At 38.6% G+C, this 23,289-nt stretch overlaps 2 protein-coding genes across 2 annotated transcripts; both read right to left on the reverse strand.

Annotated features, from left to right (window-relative positions):
- Positions 1 to 4,868: 4,868 nt before the first annotated feature.
- Positions 4,869 to 11,585, reverse strand: LOC106175139 (arylsulfatase I-like). Its single transcript, XM_087019333.1, has 9 exons — positions 11,471 to 11,585; positions 10,429 to 10,738; positions 9,513 to 9,696; positions 8,714 to 8,892; positions 8,217 to 8,328; positions 6,778 to 6,873; positions 6,267 to 6,507; positions 5,583 to 5,755; positions 4,869 to 5,276 (listed from the first exon to the last, which is right to left on the reverse strand). The coding sequence occupies exons 2-9, from the start codon at positions 10,729 to 10,731 to the stop codon at positions 4,990 to 4,992; spliced, it is 1,575 nt and encodes a 524-aa protein (XP_086875459.1). The 5' UTR covers positions 10,732 to 10,738; positions 11,471 to 11,585; the 3' UTR covers positions 4,869 to 4,989.
- Positions 11,586 to 12,064: 479 nt separating this feature from the next.
- On the reverse strand, positions 12,065 to 22,552 carry LOC106174598 (arylsulfatase I-like). The gene is made up of 9 exons (XM_087019334.1): positions 21,903 to 22,552; positions 21,169 to 21,482; positions 19,788 to 19,971; positions 18,782 to 18,960; positions 18,290 to 18,401; positions 17,766 to 17,861; positions 13,325 to 13,565; positions 12,857 to 13,029; positions 12,065 to 12,633 (listed from the first exon to the last, which is right to left on the reverse strand). The coding sequence occupies exons 2-9, from the start codon at positions 21,469 to 21,471 to the stop codon at positions 12,347 to 12,349; spliced, it is 1,575 nt and encodes a 524-aa protein (XP_086875460.1). The 5' UTR covers positions 21,472 to 21,482; positions 21,903 to 22,552; the 3' UTR covers positions 12,065 to 12,346.
- Positions 22,553 to 23,289: the final 737 nt, after the last annotated feature.

The following is a 23,289-nucleotide window of genomic DNA, read 5'->3' on the forward strand; positions in this document are numbered from 1 at the left end:
ACAAATGATATAATGTCTTTTTGTTTTGATATGTTAACAAGCCTTTCTTAGTATAAAACATCTCAGACTACCTAATGGAGGATTTATTGCACAGGTCATGGTATGAAATGTATGACTGAATAATTTTAACTGTTTTGAGATTTCGTTCTGGGTATAAAAATCCAAAATGGCCGCCAATTTCTGGATTCAAAATGTACATTATTTTGATTTGCATGTTAAAAAACATTAAATTGAATAATTAGTAAATTAAAAATATTTATTTTTTGATAAAATTATCTGTATTGCAATCTCATTTTGCTTCTTGGCCACTTTTTTTCTGCCAAAAAGTGTTTTTTTTTTTTTGCTTCATTTATCATGATTCCAAGTTTGCCATTGATAAAAATGAACTGCACGCTACCTGTATGGACAATACCACATGTTGTGAGCCTTACTTAAAAGGCTATTTCTGAGCGTTATTCTTCAAGTTATGGAATGGAATATATAACTGAATGATTCAAAATGGTTTTAGGCTTACAGTTTAGGGTTGAAAAGTCCAAAATGGCCGTCAATTTCTGGATTCAAAACAAAAAAAAAAACATTTTGATTTACATGTTGAAAAGCATCAATTTGAATGAAAGGCAAATCATAAAAGTATATATTTTGATAAACTGTAGTGTCCTTTTACTGTTTATAATCCAATTTTCCAAAAAGTAATTATCTTAGCTCCAATTATCAAAAATATCCAAGATGGCCACCAACAAAAATGAATTTGAACTGTTGAGTCGTAATTATATATATATATATATATATATATATATATATATATATATATATATATGCCTGTAATTAATAAGGTTGAGTGAATCTCAAATGCTTTGCCGTTTTCTTGAACAGAAATTGATACATAACACACAAGGGACAGCAATTTTTTCAGCAGCAACTATATAGGTTAGAAAATGAAAATTTTCAATATTGCAGACAAAATGCATGCCCAAAACGCCCTAACAAGAGTGACGTACATCATTTACAAGTTAAGGATCAATAGTTTGTTATATGGGGGTGGGCTGTAAAATTTAATTTTCATATGACTTCTAGTCAGCACTTCTATTGTTACATTTCAAGTGGACTTGGGTTACTGGTAAATTGCTTGTTGAAAGTTCACTGTCAAGCTTGACGAAAGAGCCAGGATCTCAGCCATAAAAGGGACTTACTAGTAGTAGTGATAAGATTTCTCACATTCTGCTAGGTGTTAATCGTAAAGAAGAATCAGAATTATCCTAACCTCAAGCAACCAAAAGGTAAATATCTTTAATTTATCTGAAAAAAGGGATGGATAACATGCAGCTGTAGCATTATTCTACATGTATATATCCGGGAAGCAATCACTATCACAAACTAAGACCAGTAAAGAAGTTGCAAGAAAATGTCTGGATCTACAAGAACATCTTTTGTCTCTTTATAGAACAGTGCTGAATAATGCATTCAGGGAACTCATGAAGTGGTGCTGCAGAGTGAAGTACATTGATGGTGAATGATGTATGGCACATGTAAGTGACGATGAAAGAATTCAAGCACAACGTGACAAATGATGTTTATGAGACAATGTATATATAGGTGCAGATAATTCTTGCACTTCACGGATAGGTACTGCTCAATATGTTCCATGAATTCTTTTAAAATCCATCATTATTCTGTTGAGAGGAAAAATATTTGGAGATCCAATCATTGGAGAAACACAGACTAAAACAAACTTTCTTAATAAACTTATTAACAAATAGATCACCACCAAAATCTACTAGTACTTACTTTTAGCCTAAAAATGACTTATCCTAAACACTTCATTAATGTCTATCCTGAAATTTTTGAGTTAGGCTGGTAACAATCTGAGAAACCATAACAAATGGACAAAAGACGGTGAAAATATGACCTTCTCGGAAGAGGTAATAAAGCATCCAATTAGGCTCCCGTATACCTGTGTGTATATGGATCAGAGACCTGAACACAGGGCAAGAGGCTCACTCTCTGTTAAAACAAAGGTGTTTGCACACAAATTTTCTCATCATCTGGCAAGCCAGAGTAACTATTACAGAAGTTTTAAAGAGGCATTTCTGTGCTAAAGAAGACTAAGTTGACTTGGACATGTGAACTAGATGAATGTGGCATAGCAAAATCCCCAAAACAGCTCTTTCCTGTACTATTTGACCAATTGGTTTTGGGTAGCAATCTCAGAGGAAGGCCATGGTTGAGACTTAAGGACTGACACTTGCAAAAGCAGCCTGTTCAATTCCACACAGTAACACACTGGCAAAGGAGTAAACATTAGAGCAAAGTAGAATTAATCTTATTAAGTCTCTCAAAGAAAAACTAAAAGAAATCAACAACTCGCTACAGCAAAATGAATAGACTTTGAAGCAAAGTCACCAAGAAATACTGATATGAACCCTGTAGCACCTCCCTTGCTTGTAGATTATCAAACAGAACTTGCTTATAAAACATGGAAAAGATGAGCCATGAGGGAATCCGAAGTTAAAAGACTATGGATACCAAATTAAGACATCCATTGCTGCATACAGGTAGAATTGTGGTGTCATCTACATACTTGAATGTGTCACATTTGGTGCTCAGATCATTAATCATAATGAAAAATAAAACTGGACCTAGTTTTGTGCCTTGTGGTACACCAGCATTAATGCGTTGCCAGTCTGATTTCACACTACCTATCTTCACACTTAGTTACCTCTCAGTTAGGAAGCTGTAAATCCAGTTTGAAATAATTCCTTGGATACCTAATTCAAACAGTTTTTGATAAAGCAGGGTATGGTCTATTCTATCGAATGCTTTAGTGTAATCGACCAAAAGCATTCTGGCATATTGTCCTAGAGTGTCAGTCTGCCTTGCAATAAGGTCAATAGCTTCGATCAGTGCGTATGTTATTTTCTTGTAGTTCGTCTGAAGTTGACCAGGTTTGTGAACAAAAGGGACGCACGGAAGTCAACATTTGCATTGTCGTATCCTGTCGAAAATCACAGGGATTACTTATTACTAGTACTTAACAATAACTTAAAAACAAACAAACCATAAAACAAAACCCCGCCGACGAGCAAGAAAACTACCCAAAGGAATCGGTTAAGTAGTGAAGGCATGGAACGAAAACCAGAGTCAGGTGAAGGAGAACATATTAAGCGTGCTTGTATTGACCTCGCCTCTCATACTGGTATAGTCCACAGTGTACCTAAGAGCACTGTGTCTTTACCATCTTTATCAATGGATACGGTGTCCAGCAACTCACGCCATTGTACCAAAGACCGTGACGATACGGAAGGGGAAATACAGCCAGTGAGACGTACGGTGTACGCGTGCTACACAGGAATGGATTTCACTCTGAAAGTTGCTCAAGACTACCCTTTGCATGGTCTCAAGAATTCCCAGGTCAGCGTCAAGACCCATAAGGATTACACCAGACTTAAATATCGTCTTCGGAAAGAGAAGGCTCACCAGGAAAAATGTCTGGTAGAGCTCGGATACCTGGATCCAGGTAATTATGACTTGACAGACCCAGAAGAGGTGGAGGAGCTTAAGCAACTGTGGACAGCATTGTACGAACGCATGGACACTTGGTTAGGTGGGTGGAGGCGCTAGCAAGACAAGGAGTACTGTCAAATGATTGAAAATATGTAATGACTAGTTGGGTACGAACACATTAAACACATATAACACATAAGTTTTACATTGGTTGTGAACTGTAGAGATTATGCACATTATGGCGTTCACCTACCGGTATTACTACAAAAAGGCTATGACCGTTTTGTGCACCTTAAAAATGCCTTCAAAACGTTCTTTAGGACTCTGCTGAACTCTAGAGGAATCCCACAGAACACACTGGGGCTCTGTAGGAATTCTATCCCACCACCCCGTTTCCATGTACTTTTATTTACAAATGATCACATCACAGCTGTGAACTGTTAGAAATAGTGCTTTTTATTACGGAAACCGTGTCTAACATGATGAATACAAAATAGTGGTGAAAATATACACATTTTATACCATTTAGTAAAATTTATAAGAGGTACCCCCTCAAATCGACTGTTTTACTGTGACTTCTACAGATGTAAAGAAATGTCTATAAAATTGAAAAGACGCCATCAAATGTCATCAAATTCACACACAATTAGCATTAGGGTGTGCTCGTTAAAGATCACGTGCCTAACAGCGTGTGCGTCTATCTTTAAGATAAAAAATCAACAATCTAGTCTTTTGGTCGTATGGGCAAAAGACAGCATTCATAGAAACAAATACTGAAAAACATTAAAGCCTCATTCCCATAGTCAACATCGGTCTACATGGATCGACCCAACTCGGTGGGGAGTCTCGCTGAGTGCAATCAGTTTTACTGAATGACACGCCTACTGGTGTTAAGAAAAACACAGAAAAGCTGGTTATTATACGACTACGTTGGAAACAGCATACAGGGTATGTGTCATTTAGTAATGCTGACTGCACTTAGCAAGAGTCCTCGAAGAGTTGGGTCGATCCGTCTCAACCGATGGTGTCTATGTAAATGGGGTCTAAAGTGTTTTAGAATCCAACACAACATTAAGCGGGAAATTTAAAACCGACATTTTTTTAATTTACTGTTTTGGTATTTTGATTATTATTACTTTTCTTAGGTTACGTGATTATGTTATTTTAACTTTCTTTTCGCGATAATAATAATATACTTTTCTTTAGTTATGTGATAATGTTATTTTTTAATTTCTTTTCGCGAAAATAATAATAAACGTTTCTTTAGTTACGTGATTATGTTATGTTTTACTTTCTTTTTGCGATAATAATAATAATAATAATAATAATAATAATAATAATAATAAAAATAAGAAAAAATAATAATATCGGTTTCAGCAGAAAGTATAATATATTTATTCACTAAAGATAACAGATCATTCGAAAGAATGAAATAATCAATGAGTCGTATCATTATAAAATCAGCTTTCTAAATTCTCATCACTTAACTTAATCCCTAGGCGCCCACACACCGCCGTGGAGAGCGGGGTTAAGTGCCGGGTCTGGGTCACGTTGGAAAATAGTAGGTGGGGACATCTGGCGGATTTCTTCAAGACGATCCAGCATGCGCTTTACGATCTCCGGCTTTTTGTCCGACAGATCACATTCCTCCAGTGGGTCTCTCTTCATGTCATAAAGCCACACATTCTTATCCAAGGGGACATTTTCTATTGCAGGGTCCAGACCAATTATAGGGATAAATAGGGGGGCGCCGTCTTCATAACCCAGAACGGCGGCTGGAATTAAATAAACACATATTAAAGTACAAGTGTTTGGACGAGATACATCTAATGTGGCCAGAAACGTAAAACAAACTGAAAATAAATTACTTATATTTTTTTATCGCTGGCACGTTGGAGCCGGCGAACTTTTAAGTCATACATGTAGTACCCACAAGAAGTTAACGGCCCTGCACTCACATTCAGAAATCAATCCAAACCAAAGACAGTGTTGCGAATAAACACAAGCGGTTTAAATATTAGGGAACGTTAACTGACGATTTTAATCTCTCTCTCTTTCTCTCTTGATCTCTCTCTCGGTACCTGCTTGTCCTGTAATCAGTTTCCACTTTCCCCACCTCAGTGCTGCCCTCTGTGAGGTGTCAAATGTACCATTATAAAGAGGGGAGCCTCTGGGAACTAATTGGGTTGACGTGGAGGGCCAGATAAGCTCGTGTAAGAGTTCTTTTCTGGGATATCCGCTATGTACACCAGTGCTGGAAAAAGTAATCGTTACAAGAAAAATCGTCGAAAACTAAATATTTTAGTCACCGGATGATGGTGACTGACAGTCACAGAAATATTGGAGGTAAAGCCTACATATTTTAAAAGCTCTTGGTAAAAAGAAAAACAATAAGTTGAATTGATACATACAGAGCTAATGAAACTCCTCTCCCCTTTTTTATCGTTACTTTAAGGGATTTTTCCTCAATGATATGCCCTGTTTCCAGGTCATATCCAGGGTTTTGATTAAAGCGAGAGTAAATTCACAAAGATACATTTCCACTCTGATAATTGACGATTTGATATTATATCTTCTTCTGTTCATTTTGATATAAAGTCCTTTAGGAGGGCTTTTTTTCAATAAGACACAAGACACAGCTGGGGATGGAACGATTTCTTTGCTTCATTTTCTCGCCTCACTTGTTTTACATTTTTTTCGGGGAGTGGGGTGGGGGTGAAAAGTGACGTGTTGTTCCCTCTCATCCCGGACCAGTTGTTACATACCTTATCAGCTTCCAAATATCAAAACCATCAAGTTTCAGCTGAGAGGCATCCAGGCCGGCTAAGCCAAGAAGTGTCGGATACCAATCCGTTATGGAGGCCAGCTGAGTCACCTTGCGGCGAGGTCTTCTCAGCAGTTTGGACGACACGAATGCCGGTACTTTTATCCCGCCTTCCCACAAAGAACCCTTGATCCCTTTAAGTGGTTCATTATTCCCACCAACAAGAGGGGCTCCGCCGTTATCTGAAATCAGGCATTCATGTAATGCTTTGTAGATGAGATACAACAAATAAACTTCAGAGTGTCAGTATACATTTACTGTACAACTTGAACAATTTACAGTATACATGTACTGCACAACTACAACGACTTGAACGCAGTGACACCAATGAGTGAAGAAAAAATGACGTCATCAGCCCAAATGGCGTCATTAATCAACTGAATTACCAAAGGACTTTTTACTGACACTGACGTTTTTATAATGTCTGGTGAGAATATTATGTATCTACATACCAGAAGAGAAAACGATCACTGTGTTGTCCAACATGCCGTTGTCTTCTAGTGCCTGGTGGATTTTTGAAACTGCAGCATCCAAAGCAGACACCATTGCTGTTGAAATTCAAAACAAAAACGATATGGCCATTGTCGGGATTCAATAAGAAAGATCATACAATTCCATAACACAGTAATACAATTTTTTTTTCAAATCAACATTGATATGCAAAATCAAAGTAAAATGGAATTCACCAATCTCCAAAGAATTTCATCAGTTTGGTGGATGATAGTAGTATTACATGTAATAGGCCTACTCAAAATCAAAGTAAAATGGAATTCACCAATGTTCAAAAAGTTTCACCAGTTTGGCGGATGATAGTAGTATTACATGTAATAGGCCTACTCTTTTGTCACTAACTGCAATGATTGCCCACATGAGAATGTCTACAAGTAAAGCGTGACAGTCAATGTATTTGAGAAACAAAAAGGCAGCGATTTTTGATTATTATTGATAATTGATTGATTACTGATCCGGATCACGACCAAAAACTAATCATCTCTTCCTTGGCCCACTTCTGACAGTTTCTAAAATTTCATCAAAATCGGTCCATAACTTTTTGAGTTTTGTTGATGAAAAACAAACAGATAAACAGGGGTGAAAACATAACCTCCTTGGCGGAGGTAAAAAGGAAGTTAAACATCAGAGTGGAAGAACAAAGGGAAGAAGCTGAAAAGGTATATGGAAGGAAAAAATTACACTAGAGATCAAAGGAAATAATCCACATAATAAAGGTGACCATCAGCCATCACGGACCACACATCACACAGACAAAAAAAAAAAAAAAAAAAATCATGGACTGACAGAGTGCTTAAATCCTACAGAATAAAGTGACAGAAGAACCAGATGATTAAAGGGAAAGCCATCTTGATTAGAAAAACACTGCACAATCTTAACAAAGTCGAAGGCAGATACACTCTCTCTCATCTGTATGATGACCTCTCATTGTCGCAGCTGAGTCACTTAAGGGTGGGGGGGGGGGGGGGGGCAAATACACAACGCATTCCATGTCACCCGGTGCATGATGAAAATGGCATTTGCTCCCTCAAAATATCTCATATGAGCTATATTTACAGCTTGTGACAAAAGAGTAATATTACTCATGGAATTCTCCGAATTTTCAAATATTTATTATATAATTATTTGCATATATTGAGACACAAAGGATAAACATTATTTAAACTACATGTAAAACATGTACATTGGTATAAGATTGTGGAGTCCTGATCAGCATTGTGTTTATTCCAAACTCTGCCTACCTATTATACTGGATAATATTCGGGAAATATAAAATATATTTCATACTGTAACAAGTAATAGGCACCAGCTTATGGCTTTTGTGCAAGTAGTAAGATGAATATGTCAACATAAACAGTACAAATGTTTGGCCAACACAAACCTAGAAATGTTTTCCTTTTGCCATTTGGCATGACATCATAGAGAGCCTCAAATTTAGCAGGCACCTGTAGTGGTTCGTGGGGAAGTTGGAAGGCCATGTATAAAAACAATGGCTGAAATACCAAGAAAATCGCGTAAACAAAATCACATGCGCTGTTGCCAGCGTGAACTCGAGACGATGATACACAGTGTTTGGCGGCCATTTTGAAATTTTGTTAGATATAATGGCAACTAAAGTTAGTTTCATTAACATTTACTGTTCATCAATAAAACATTTGTTATAGACACAATGTCAATTTGCATGCCAGAGATATGACACCAGCAGCAATTGCTAAAGATACTACTGTAGTAACACGAAATACGTAAAACACTTTTCGCTATTAAATATTCCAGTACCAATATATGTTAATATGTCATCTTTAATTATGTCTTAATACAGCTACAGTTTCCATGAAAAGCAAAACTAAAATGATTATACATTATACATCATCAACTTACATTGCTGGGGTCGTGTTTGTTGATGATATCCGTGGCTCGCTCCACATAGATGTCGGTAGCGTAGGTGCCATTTTTGGTAGGATCAGGACGTGTGTTGTTCCAGAAGTCAAGGCCACACACTCCAGTCCCGACACCACAGAACTGGTGGGTGTAGAAATCGCCTCTTCCATAATGCTTTCCTGAATAATAATAATAATAACATTTGCTTATGTTTAAAAGTTTAATTTCTGATATACTTATTAAAACAGGTATTTCGTTATCTAACCCATCTTCCTCTACATTGTCACAGTTTCATTCTTGATATTCGTCATTGGTATTGATATTATTCCTGATGTACCACACATATGTCTATATTAAAACATCTCATTTACCATACTTTCATAATAAATACGGTAACCCGCGAGGCTGTCAATAATTTTCATTCTTTTCTTCTCTAGTACATACACGTACACACTGGTTAGTGAAATATATCCACTGGTGGGTCTACGACTTTGCTAGGACCAAAGGAAGGACAGGCACAAATAAATATTTAGGCGAGCGAAGGCGCTCAAATACAAACAAATAAATAAAATTAAATAGAAAAAAGACGAAGACTGTTTGACTTAAATGCGCGTATTTACTCGGGTCATTGCTGCTTTGGGGTGCCTTGTCTCCCTTGCTGACTTTTCTTGTGGTGATGGAGGGAGATCGGGTGCCTCCAAGGCTCACTGAGGAGGAAGAGTCATGGCTTATACTGCACAACTGGTTCCGTCTACGACATTACACAATAGTAACGAGGACAGTTGACACATATACGTACCGTAAAATGAATCAAACCCTCTGTTTGTCGGCAGATAAGCCCTCTCGTAAGAACCCACGTGCCATTTTCCCACAATATGGCTGCTGTAGCCCCTCTCTTTCAGTTTCTGTGATATCAGAGTTTCACTCAGTGGCAAACCCTCCGCTTTACCAGCGAGGATGACATTGGACAGTCCAGTCGTTGCCTGTTAATAGAATTAGATAGAGGAATAGCGTGATTCCTGACATTTCAATTCCAGATTTGGGGTTGAGGCTAGGATACTGAGCTTGCATGCATGTTTGATTAGTCACTCGGTGGTCAGTTATTATAGAGGCGCACTGTGGAAAATGCTTTCATGTTAGGAAAGGATGGACAATGTCAAATCCACATATAATTATATTTGATTAATTGATTTCACAATTAAATTGCGTACTATAACACATGGCAACTGAGTTTCGGGTATGATCCAAGGATGATGTAACGTAAATATTATTTTTAAATTAAAACTTAAAAGTTTCTCGACTGAAGGCAAGGCTTACAGACAATGCCTTGAAAGGAAATGCTGAGTGCTGAAATGAAACATTAGAATGGAAAATTGTAGTTATCACGCAAATGACAATGCAACAAAGGCAAGTACCGTGTAAATATGTGATTGGTGCGAAAAAAGAGTTTAATATTATTGAATTTGTATGTCCAGTCAGTCGGTGAATACATGCCCCAGCTCGTCTTCGTCACAGTAACAACATCATAAAGCAGTTCTGCATTAACCTACATGTAGCATGTAAAAAAAAAAAAATCATAACCATTAACCATCTCTACACACATACAAGCATACACAAGCGTACACACAAACGCACGCACACACACGCAAACTCACATACGCATGCATACACACTCGCACAACACACACACACACACACACACACACAACATTTACCGCATATCTCCCAGTCAGTAACTGGCCTCTACTTGGGGAACAAAAGCTCTGGGCGTAGTAATTCTCTAGCTTCACCCCCTCCGCCGCCAGACGATCGAGAGTCGGGGTCTTCACCTGGTCGTTATGGTAACCGATGTCGTTCCAGCCCAAGTCGTCTGCCAAGAAAAACACGATGTTCGGTGGTTTAACTGGACCAATAGGCGGGAGATTCCTGCTTTTTCCCTGACGGTATCTTTTGCCACTCAGGGAGCCATGGAATTGTGACACAATTAGGATGACGGCGAGTATAATGTTATACAACATGTTCTACCTAATTGAAGACAAAACAAAAAAAGTAGTGGATAAGAATGTGAATAACGAGAAAAAGAAGTTGTGCATATGCAAATCCACTTAGTTTGAAGTTAGATCAGAATTAGACCACTGTTGTGGGTGCTCAGTATGGAGTATTACTCAGGACTATTGCTGTGATAAAAACAAAAGCAAATTTTTTGACTGTTACTGTCTTATTGTAGAACTATAAATATTTTGATGCATCTAGAAAGATCTACATAATAGTTGTTGAATACAGTCCGAGCTTTCGGCCCCTGGGCCTTCTTCAGGGAATATCTATGATATTCTGTTGACGGAATATCTATGATATTCCCTGAAGAAGGCCCAGGGGCCGAAAGCTCGGACTGTATTCAACAGCTATTATGTAGATCTTTCTAGATGCATCAAAATATTTATAGTTCTATTATTACCAAGATCTATACGGTGAATCAACATGATGTCTTATTGTAGGTCACGTTTGTAACGAAATCAAGGCACTTGAGGTTTCGTGACAATAACCACTAAGAAACAATGCACCTCAGTCCAAAACAAATTGAACTCCCAACGACCCTATGTCTTCTTCCTGACTAACACGTATGAACCTCAATGATACCAGTAGCACTAACCCAACCGACTATTCTCATAAACACTTTTTGATTTTTGATTATAAATTGTAAAATATATACCATGCCTGCTTTTCAGTATGAAGACAGTAACGTTGACCATAGTTTACCTGCATCTAGCTGTGGATAATCGGAACTCCCTGAATTTAATGAACGATTTCAGCTGTCGGTCACTGTAGGGTGGTGCAGCTGTGACATGTGAAGTGTGACGTCACTGTTGACGGAATCACGTGATATTCTCAATATACGTGTGGAATCACGTGACATTCTCAATATACTTTATACTAGCGGGGACCAACAGTTACGGTATGTTGTATACTGCTACAGGAACATTCAGTTAATATATTGTAAATAAATATCATTTGCCAGTCTTTAATGTTATTTTATTACATGTGAAACGACGGATAATTTTCATGCAGGTTTGAAACAAATAAAGAAAAGAAAGAAATAGTTGAAAGAAACAAATACTGAAAACCACTCAGGGCCTATTTTCACAGATACCATCGGTCTACGTGGATCGACCCCTTCTCTGCGTGGACTCTTGCTGACTGCAATCAGCTTAACTGAATGGCACCTCTATTCTTAAAATTAAAACGTGTTATGATACAAGAACGTCGGAAACAAGAAGAGGTGCGTCATTCTCTTGAGCTACATGTATTTGCAATTAGCGAGAGTTCCCGCAAAGTTGGGTAAATTAAATCCACGTTAACGGGTGGTGTCTATGGGAATAGGGTCTAAAGCTTTTTCGAAATCCAACACATCATAAAAGACAAATTTAAAACGGGCATTTTTATTTAAGTTACATTTAGGGTATTACATGTATTATTATTATTATTATTATTATTATTATTATTATACTTCAGTTGCGGTTGGGTTACTTGATCATTTTATTGCTTTTCGGATAATATTTAACTGACTGATCCAAAGAATGAAATAATCATTGAGTCGTATCATTGAGAAAAAGTTATTTAAAACATTGATAACATTTAATCCCTAGGCGCCCATACGCCGCCGTGGAGGGCCGGGTTAAGTGCCGGGTCTGGGTCATGTTGGAAAATAGTAGGTGGCGACATCTGGCGGATTTCTTCTAGACGATCCAGCATGCGTTTTACGATCTCCGGCTTTGTGTCCGACAGATCACATAACTCCAGCGGGTCTCTCTTCATGTCATAAAGCCACACGTTCTTATCCAAGGGGACATTTTCTATTGCTGGGTCCAGACCAATTATAGGGATAAAGAGGGGGACGCCGTCTTCATAACCCAGAATAGCGGCTGCAATAAAAAAGTAGAAGCATTTTTGAGGAAGTATATTTTATGTGGCCATAAAAAAATGAAGAAATAACAAATAGTTTTATATCCCGAGCAATATAGTGCCAGCGAAATTGTTACAGCCATACGACGACCCGAGTTAGTTAGTTCATTTTTCTGTACACAAACGGTTGAATATTACACAATTTTAACTGACGAGTTTTTTTCTCTCTCCCTCTTTCGGTACCTGCTTGTCCTGTAATCAGTTTCCACTTCCCCCACCTTAGTGCTGCCCTCTGGGAGGTGTCAAATGTACCATTATAAAGAGGGGAGCCTCGGGGAACTAATCGGGATGACGTGGAGGGCCAGATAAGCTCGTGTAAGAGTTCTTTTCTCTGTTGTCCGCCATGCCCGCCCGTGCTGCAAAAAGGTGATCGTAAAAAGAAAAAAAACAAATATTATTCCCTTTCTTTAAAATATCCTGCTATCACCAAGGTTTTTCATTGGTGTGTGTGTGTGTGTGTGGGGGGGGGGGGGGGGGTCCAAAAGATACATTTCTAATCCTTTAATTTTGAAATAATATCTTGGTTATTATAAATTTAATATAAAGTCGTAAACGAGAGGATTTTTACCGGAAGGCATAAAACACAAATTACTGGAAGGCATAAAACACAATTTTTCACAAGAGAGGGGAAAGGTACCAGTCGTTGCACACCTTATCAGCTTCCAAATATCAAAACCATCCAGTTTCAGCTGAGAGTTATCAAGGCCGGCTAAGCCAAGAAATGTCGGATACCAATCCGTGATTGAAATTAACTGAGTCACCTTGCGTCGAGGTCTCCTCAGCAGTTTGGACCACACGAATGCCGGCACTTTTATCCCGCCTTCCCACAAAGAACCCTTGATCCCTTTCAGTGCTGCGTTATTCCCACCAACAACAGGGGCTCCGCCGTTATCTGAAATTAAACATCCATTTACAGGCCCCATGCAGGTTCACTCACACACACACACACACACACACACACACACACACACACACACACAAAAAAAAAAAAAAAAAAAAAAAAAAAAAAAAAAAAGCTTAAGTCAGTTCCGTGGCTTAGTTGACTAGGATTTCCAAGAGATTGCTGGTATACTGCTCCTGATAGGGCAAGATGTGCCCGGGTGACCGTGTAACTTTGGAAATCAAGTTCTTAACAAGGAAACCTGAATTAAGTTTTTTTTTTGTGAAACCGGGCCCACTTTGTAGACGAGACACAAGATGTAAACACACGTACATACATGTCTCGTCTGCTGAGTGATTTGTTGCAGAAACCCAATGTTCTGAGGCTGGAGAAACCATCTTTGAGCCCTGATAATAAACCTACCTGCCACCCGTGGCATGAATTGACCAGAAGTGAACCAAACTCCAAATAGTCCGGACCAATTCCGCCAAGCTTTTAAGGAAACATGAGACAATATCCCACAAAACAGAATTAATTGTTATCCTTGTTGAAGGCAGCAACGCCGTCTACATGAGGTAATTAGAGTATACGGTAAACACACATGCTAATAAACAATTGACCTTAAACGAGCACACCCTAATGCTAAATGTGAGTAAATTTGGTGACATTTGGTGGTGTCTTTTCAATTTAATGGGCATTTCTTTTACCTCTGTGGAAATGACAGTGGACTATCGGATTTGAGCTGGTACATGTAATAAATGTGAATACATGGTATTAAATATTGATATCTCTAGTTTGTATTTTCTGTACCACTAATCATGTTAGTTATGGTATCTGGAATGAAAATCACCATTCATAGCAATTAACTCCTGTGATGTGATCATTTATAAATAAAAGCATATGGAATTGGGGGTGGGACAACCTTTTTGACCAATGATATACCAGAAACAACATCACAATTGGCACATGGAACGTAAGAACATTGCAGGCGACAGGAAAGGTGGAACAACTCACACATGAGATGGAAAGGTATCGCTGGAACATTCTTGGACTATGCAAAGTACGATATAAGAATTTTGGCGAAACTTCAACACAAGAGGGCCACAAATTGTACTTCAGCGGACGTGAAGACAAACATCTGCAGGGCGTTGTGTTTCTTGTTCATAAAGACATCAAGAGCATTGTGATGGGCTGCAGGCCTATATCCGGCAGACTCATTTCTATCCGTTTGAATGCAACCCCGTTCAACATCACCATTTTTCAGGCTTATGCCCCAACGTTCAACTATGACGTCCGACTAAGTCTTGGACCAGACCCCAAAGAAGGACATTGTCGTTTTGCAGGGGGATTGGAATGCCAGAGTAGGTGAGGATGCTTGTGAGAACTGGAAGGGTGTCTGTGGCAAGTACTGCAATCCCTCTTCGAATGAAAGAGGCCTCAGGCTCTTGGAATTTGCCTGCTACAACGACCTCGTTCTAACTAACACATTTGGCCAACATAGGGCATCCAAAAGATGGACTTGGCACCACCAAAACAGGCAACACCACACTCAGATTGACTACATCATGGTGAAAAGGCGCTTTCAATCCAGTGTAAGCAGTGCCAAGACACGGACGTACCCAGGAGCCGACATTGGAAGCGACCATGACCTTGTGTTGATGACTTTTCGCCTCCACCTCAAAAAAGTCAACAAGCAAGGTTACATTAGGATGAAGTTTGACCTCGAAAAATTGAAAGATCAGAATGTGGCAGAAGCCTTCCAAGCAACGATAGGAGGGAAGTTTGCAGCACTTGCTTTGATTGATGCTGACAGCAACTCAGACATGGACACGTTGACCAACGACTTCAACACTGCAGTGACTGAAACTGCCTATGAGATCCTTGGCAAGCACCGTCCCATCAAGAAACCCTGGGTCACAGCTAAAGTTCTTGAGCGATGTGACAAGAGGAGAGAACTGAAAAAGAGAAGAAACGAGACAGAAGGCGCAAAGCAATATAAAGCTGTAAACCGAGAGATCAAAGACAGTGTGAAGACAGCAAAAGAAATCTGGATTGGTGAGCAATGCCAAGACATTGAAGACAGTCTGAAAAGGAACAACAGCAAGCAGGCATATCAGACTGTAAAAGACCTCACAAGCACCAAACAAGGGAGAAGTACGACCATCCAGGACAAGCAGGGGAACTGTTTAACAGAAGAACATGACAAGCTGGGAGATTGACAGAATACTGCAAAGAGTAATAAAACCACAGTACTATAGGAGATCCAGATGTACTGAATGTCCCTCCCTGATCCAACACTGAGAGTGACCCCATCCTTCGAGAAGAAGTAGTAGCAGCAGTTATTAAAGCCCTGAAGAAAGGGAAGTCTGCTAGAGTGGACAATGTCCCAGGGGAGCTAGTACAAGCAGGAGGAAGAGCCGTGATTGATGCCCTCACCACAATTTGCAAAAAAAATCTGGCAGACAGGAGAGTGGCCTACAGCATGGACCCAATCTCCGGTCATAACCCTCCCCAAGAAAGGCAACCTACAGCAATGCCAGAACTATCGCACCCTCAGCCTGATATGCCACCCAAGCAAAGTGATGTTGAGGATCATACTAAACATACTGAAGCCACAAGCGGAGAACATCATCGCAGAAGAACAGGCTGGATTCAGGGCTGGACGAAGCACAACAGAGCAGATCCTCAACCTCAGAATACTGTGTGAGAAATATCTCCAACACCAGCAAGACCTCTACCACGTCTTTGTGGATTTTAAAAATTATTTGACGGAGTCTGGCACGCAGCCCTCTGGGCAACCATGAGACTGTACAACATCAATGCCAACTTGATCAAGGTTATAGAGAGCCTGTATAATAAGGCCAGCAGTGCAGTCTTCCTGAATGGCAGTATAGGGGAATGGTTTAGGACATTAGTAGGAGTCAGACAAGGATGTTTGCTTTCAACCACCCTCTTCAACATCTTCCTTGAGAGAATCATGACAGTCGCACTGGAACATCATGACGGAACTGTCAGCATTGGAGGCAGGACAATCACTAACCTGCGGTTTGCCGATGACATTGACGGAATAGCCAGGGAAGAAGAGGAACTGGTGGACCCCGTAGCAAACCTAGACAAGATATCAGCAGCATTTGGTATGGAGTTCAGTGCAGAGAAGACCAAACTGATGACAAACAGCAGTAATGGCATCAGCACTGACATCAAAGTGAGAGGAGAGAAACTTGAAGTGGTCAATAAGTTCAAGTATCTTGGGTCAGTCGTATCAGATAAAGGATCAAAACCAGAAATCCTGACAAGGATAGCACAAACAACAACAGCGATGAACAAACTGAAGACCATCTGGAATGACAGGAGCATTACACTCAACTCAAAAATCAGACTAATGCGCGCCCTGGTGATCTCCATATTCCTGTATGCATGCGAGTCATGGACACTGACAGCTGAGCTGGAAAAGAAGATAAAAGCTACAGAGATGAGATGCTTCAGAAAGATCCTTGGAATCACGTACAGAGACCACATCACCAATGAAGAAGTAGAGAACAGAATCAAGCAAGCCATTGGTCCATATGAAGATCTTTTGTCCATTGTGAAAAAACGGAAACTGAAGTGGTACGGCCATGTTTCACGATCATCAGGACTCACCAAGACAATCCTACAAGGCACAGTGCAAGGAGGCAGAAGAAGAGGCAGACAGAGGAAAAGATGGAAAGATAACATCCGCGAGTGGACAGGCTTGCCACTCAATGAGGCTATGAGAAGGACGGATGATCGAGATGGATGGAGAGCACCGGTTGCCAGTTCGTCTGTTGTGTCCCTACGGTCGTCAGACTATGGGACAAATAGATAGAGAGATAGATTGTAGGTTGCTTACTGTAGCGACAACTCGGAATATTCACAACTATGCGTCCAGAACAGAAATGACATCACGAATCGACTAGTTTACCAGAAGTCGTGTCTGACTCGTCGTGACAGCAAGCCTATATCTGGGAACGTGTCTGTCATCTTATCAAATTCCGTTTAAAGTTTACGTGATGTAGTAGCGTCAAATTAACATAAATTTACCTTTATTCAAGCTAAATCAATATTAGTAAGGAAATCAGTAATTTCACTTTGAAGGAATTACGTGTGTGTGTGTGTGTGTGTGTGTGTGTGTGTGTGTGTGTTTGGCGCAGTCGGATGTGCGATCTTCAGGCGAATTTTCTATCTACATACCAGAAGAGAAAACGATCACCGTGTTGTCCAACATGCCGTTGTCTTCTAGTGCCTGGTGGATTTTTGCAACTGCAGCATCCAAAGCAGACACCATTGCTGTTGAAATGAAAAAGGATTATGAAGTGTGCGAAGAGATCATTTAATTTCTTTAACCAGAAATAAAACAAAATTTGTTGAATTAAATCCGATTTGCAAAAACAATCAAATATGGAATTCACCAAATTCAAAATTCACAATTACCTGATTGAATTCATTCACGACGAATAAACCTAATTTTTATAAGAGCAGATTATTAGTGTAAGATTGTGGTGTCCAGTTCAGTATTTTGTTATAACATATTTAAAATTCCAAACTCGTCTACTTCTTTTTCTAAATTAAATCGGTATGTGAAATGTGAAAGATATTTCACAGTGTAACAAAAATGTATGTATATGTCCCTTGAAGAAGTCCTCACTGATGTGAGATGTATATGTCAACATAAAACCAAGTGATTTCCTGACAAATAAAAATAGACAAACACGAACCTAGATACGTTTTCCTCTTGCCATTTGGCATGTTATCATAAAGACCCTCAAATTCAGCGGGCACCTGCAGTGGCTCATGTGGAAGTTGGAAGGCCATGTAAAGAAACAATGGCTGAAATACCAATAAAATCATGTGAACAACAAAATCACTTGCGCAATAAATAGCATGAACTCACGGACACGATGATACACAGATATATTGACAACTAGCTTCATTTTCATTTGATTGCCATCAATATTTTTTTTCACACAAAATATAGAAAAATCACATGCTCACGTCAGAGATAAGACGATAGCAACAATTGCAAAAACTGGTACGAAATACGAAATTTTTAAGTACCTTTCATTATTGAACACTCCTAAAGCATTATTGATTCATCAACTTTAATTATGACTAGGTAGCATATACGCGTAAATACTCTGTTTACATTTAAAATATACACAGTTATGTATGTATTTTCCATAAAAAAAGAAAAAAAATCATCAGCTTACATTGGAGGGGTTGTGTTTGTTGATGATATCAATGGCTTGCTCCACATAGATGTCGGTAGCATAGGTGTCATTCTTCGTGGAATCAGGACGGGTGTTGTTCCAAAAGTCAAGGCCGCATACTCCAAATACGACATCACAGCGCTGGTGCGTGTAGTAATCGCATCTGCCATGCTGGATCCCTGTTTAATGATAATAATAAATAAATAAATAAATAAATAAATAAATAAATAAATAAATAGATAAATAAATAAATAACAAATGCATGCTTGAGGTCCGTTTCTGACATAAGTTTAAATTCTGATATACATTACTTTATGTACACTGGTAGTTTATCTAATTCCTTTGTGTCATTGGAATTTCACTGACTTATTTTATTTGTGCTGTACTGCACATATGCCTATATAAAATCATCTCTTATACATTTTCTGATATGATAATATGGCGAACTGACAGCTTGTCACTACCGTTCCCCCTGTCATCATTATTCAGTACACCGGCGGAGAAGTACATGGCAGTACATGGAAGTCTTGTTTTATTCTGCAATTTGCCATAAAGTTCTCAGCTAACTACACAATTTGTACAGTCACTGGTGTGCCTAGATTATGCTACGGAAACAGGTGCTATTTGGGTTACAAATATATGTTTTAGGCGAGTGACGGGGTCCAATATAAAACAGCTGACAAAGACTATGTACTGCAAAGTGCGTTCGTGAGTAGCTGACAGATATAGAACAGCTCCTTTGGCCAGCTTGCTCTCTTGGTCATTCTCTCTCTCTCTCTCTCTCTTTTATTTATTATTATTATCATTTATTATTTTTTGTGCGGTGGGGCTGGGACTCGTACCTGTATAGGGGGAGAACGAGGGAGATGATATATCACGTACCTCCAAAGGCAAAAGAGGAGGCATGCGCGCTCTTTTGCCTTTGGAGGTGATAAAATGTGCCCACCAAGTTTCGTCTGTGACGTTTGAAAGAATCTGGGGAATGTATACGCATATATGCACGTACCGTAAAATGAATCAAAGCCTCTGTTTGTTGGCAGATAAGCCCTCTCGTAACAGCCCACGTGCCATTTCCCCACAATATGACTTCTGTAGCCCCTCTCCTTCAGTTTCTGTGATATCAGAGTCTCACTCAGTGGCATCGCCACCGGTATACCACCAACGACGACATTTGATAATCCAGTGGTTGCCTGATAGTAAAATAAGATAAAGGGTTCGCTTGATTCTTGGCATTTTAATTCCAGAAAGTGGGAAATCAGAAGAGGATCGGAAACGCCAACTGAGCAAGGGCACTTGATTATACCCTCGTCATAATAAAGACGAACGTACAGCCAGAGAACGGTCTTAAATTTAATCCTCAATTGATTAAAGACCCTGTTTCTTGTTCCCATCAGGTATCAGACGAGAGATTGCAGTACATTGAATAAACTGCACCTGATTTGTCTCAATTTTCAACGAGTTTAGCTGTTAAATACGTTTAGCTCAGTAGGCCATCTGGTTCTGACGAGCATATCTTCAAATTTTGGAAGTGACCATGTATATCAGTATAACATATACTGTACAATTATCTAACGTTGTTTACCAATGGAAACTGTTACCAAATTTTACAAAAAGAAAGTTCAATATTTGTAACAGAAGACCTCCGATAGAGAGTGATATGCCCCCCACCCCACAACACCCCACACCCCAACCCACCCACCCAAATTTCTCAACCTCTATACAGTTTACACAAAATGCTATCATACTGTAATGTTTTAATATACAAAACCACAGGGAAGTTGTAAATTCATTGGTCTCCGTCATTGAAGTAATAAGTAAAAAGGATTATATCTAAATAAATAATAGCGTAGCAAGCTGTTGCGTGCAAACTTAAATTCAGTCAACAAAAGTAAAACAGTTCTCGTGCTAGGAAGAAAAGGAAAATGCCAAAGACATTTACAGTTTAATTTGATTGGTTAATTTCACAATCAAACTGTAAATTTTTGCCTAGTGCATAACACATTCCAACAGAGTTTGAGTATGATCCAAGTATGTTGTGTTGCAAATAGTATTTTTAGAGATTTAAATTGAATAAACAGTGCTAACAGACATTGCTTTATAAGGAAATAATAGGAAGAAAAAAATGAACGTTAAAATAACTAGTGACAAATAACAATAACAGTTGAAAATGTCGGTGATCACACATAGGACAATGTAATAGAAGAGTTATATAATATCGTCGCGGAGAAATAGTAGCATAAACAGTCTTGTATTTGCATGGCAAGTCAGTCGGTGAATACATGTTTGAAAGTCCTATTTCTCTTAGTCGTCACTAGTACAAAGTGATAAAGCGGTTTTGCACTCACACACACACACACACACACACACACACACACACACACATTTACCGCATATCTCCCGGTCAGTAACTGGCCTCTACTTGGAGAACACAAACTCTGGACGTAGTAATTCTCCAGCTTCACCCCCTCCGCCGCCAGACGATCGAGAGTCGGCGTCTTCACCTGGTCGTTATGGTAACCGATGTCGTTCCAGCCCAAGTCGTCTGCCAAGAGAAACACAATGTTCGGTGGTTTCACTGGACCAATAAATGGGAACTTCCTGCTAAGTCCCAGATCGTATGCTATGCCTCCCATGGTGCCATGAACTTGTAACACCATTAAGATGACGGCGAGTATAATTCTATACACCATGTTCTATCTACCTGTAGAAAAAACTATACTAAACTATATATATATATGGGATGAGAGTGTGAATAACGAGAAAATGTTTGGGATAAATTCCTACAAATGAATATGTAAATCCACTTGGTTTGAACAAGGAGATTTAAGAAAACAAAAAAAAAAAACAAAAAAAAAAAAAAAACAAAAAAAAAAAAAAAAAAAAAAACAAAAACAACAACAACAAAAAAAAATCCTGAACTATTACTGTAGGTTCTAGGTACGGTACGTATATGAAGCAATACTCGTGACTTTTCCTGTTATAAAATAAGATTTATTTTGGCTAAACTGGCTTAATCCGGCCAAATCAGAAATGAAACTTGTATACCTATTTTTTTCAATGTAACTATAAAGTATATGGAAACTGCAGTTAAAATATTGTATTGTCTGCATACACTACTCACTTGACGTTAAAGGTTCAGTTACTGTTTCTTCGATCACTTATACACACGTATTTACTGAAGTCTTGTTGAGGTGATCCACCTTAATTTGCTGCCTGTCACCAGGAGAATGAATAACACTCATCTGCATTACGTAACACTATGAGGGCACTCATATAGAAATATAAATAATGCATGTAGACAAAATAAATAATTCATAATAAGGTAACCTCTGTCAGGTTAAAGGCTTGGCTAAATGGGATTTAAAGAAAACTCAACTGAATATAAAAAAGGGCGTATGATTTTGCATCGGGTGTATAAAAATACCTGTTGGTCTTAGCCTAGGGGTGTCAGTTTTATCTCTGTGTGTGCATCATATTGATTGTTTGCAAGCACCAAGTAACCCATTTGAGAACTAAGTCCATTTACTTTTTGTATTAACTTTTTTTCAATGTTTACGCGACAGTCTAAGTTAAATGCACATTAATCATGGGCAAGTTCTGCTCCATTACGCACGTACACATGCACACACACACACACACACACACACACACACATACTTGTCTATGTGTACCAACCGAGGACATCAGCACAACACCATACAACCGAGGACATCTTATTCCTTGGTTAAATCAAAATAAAAACATTCAATTTAGGGTAAAATCTATTCGAGTATGAATGTTATAAATTAAATTTTTATAAAAACTAATTTTTTGCTGACAAGAATTTTACATTCTAACCGAGGACACACACGGACACACACTCGAACAGACACTACACATTACAACCGAGGACATGCATGCATCTACATGTAATAATGATTGTACTTTTAATGCAAAGCAAATTTTATATAGCGTTACTTTGCAGCAATTCACATTTTTATGAAATTCTTTCATATTTAAGGTAAATTCCAAAATAACACCAGAGGTGATGATTAAATGAACAGTTATACAATATTTAATGCTGGGCTTTGCCACTTTTTTAGAATTGAAGATTATGAGATAAAACATCAATTAATTTAGGAAAAGAAAGGATACTGATGAAATAAAATAAAAGACCAAAGAAATTCGTTTTCAAACATTTTATTTTCATAATGCTTATTTTCTATTTAGCACTCTTTTATTATCATGAATTTTATATTTTGATAACACAAAGTGTCGTCCATTGGATACAGACTTGCACAGTACACAATTTTACAATTGAGGACATCATGCCAGCAGCACCCAAAATTGTGCTTTCTTCCAATTTGATGCAATATTATATAATGCTTAACAGCATAATGATCATCAATTTTTTATAATAAAATATTAGTATCATGAATATTCAGAAAATGTGACTAGCAAAGGTTTTCAGGTTCATGGAACTCCAAAGTCATACTTTGAAAATGCTAAATGTATACAAGAGGGCACTG

This window comes from Lingula anatina, chromosome 8 (genome assembly GCF_051362555.1).
Source record: "Lingula anatina isolate TDL-2025a chromosome 8, LinAna3.0, whole genome shotgun sequence".
Classification (NCBI taxonomy): Eukaryota; Metazoa; Brachiopoda; class Lingulata; order Lingulida; family Lingulidae; genus Lingula; species Lingula anatina.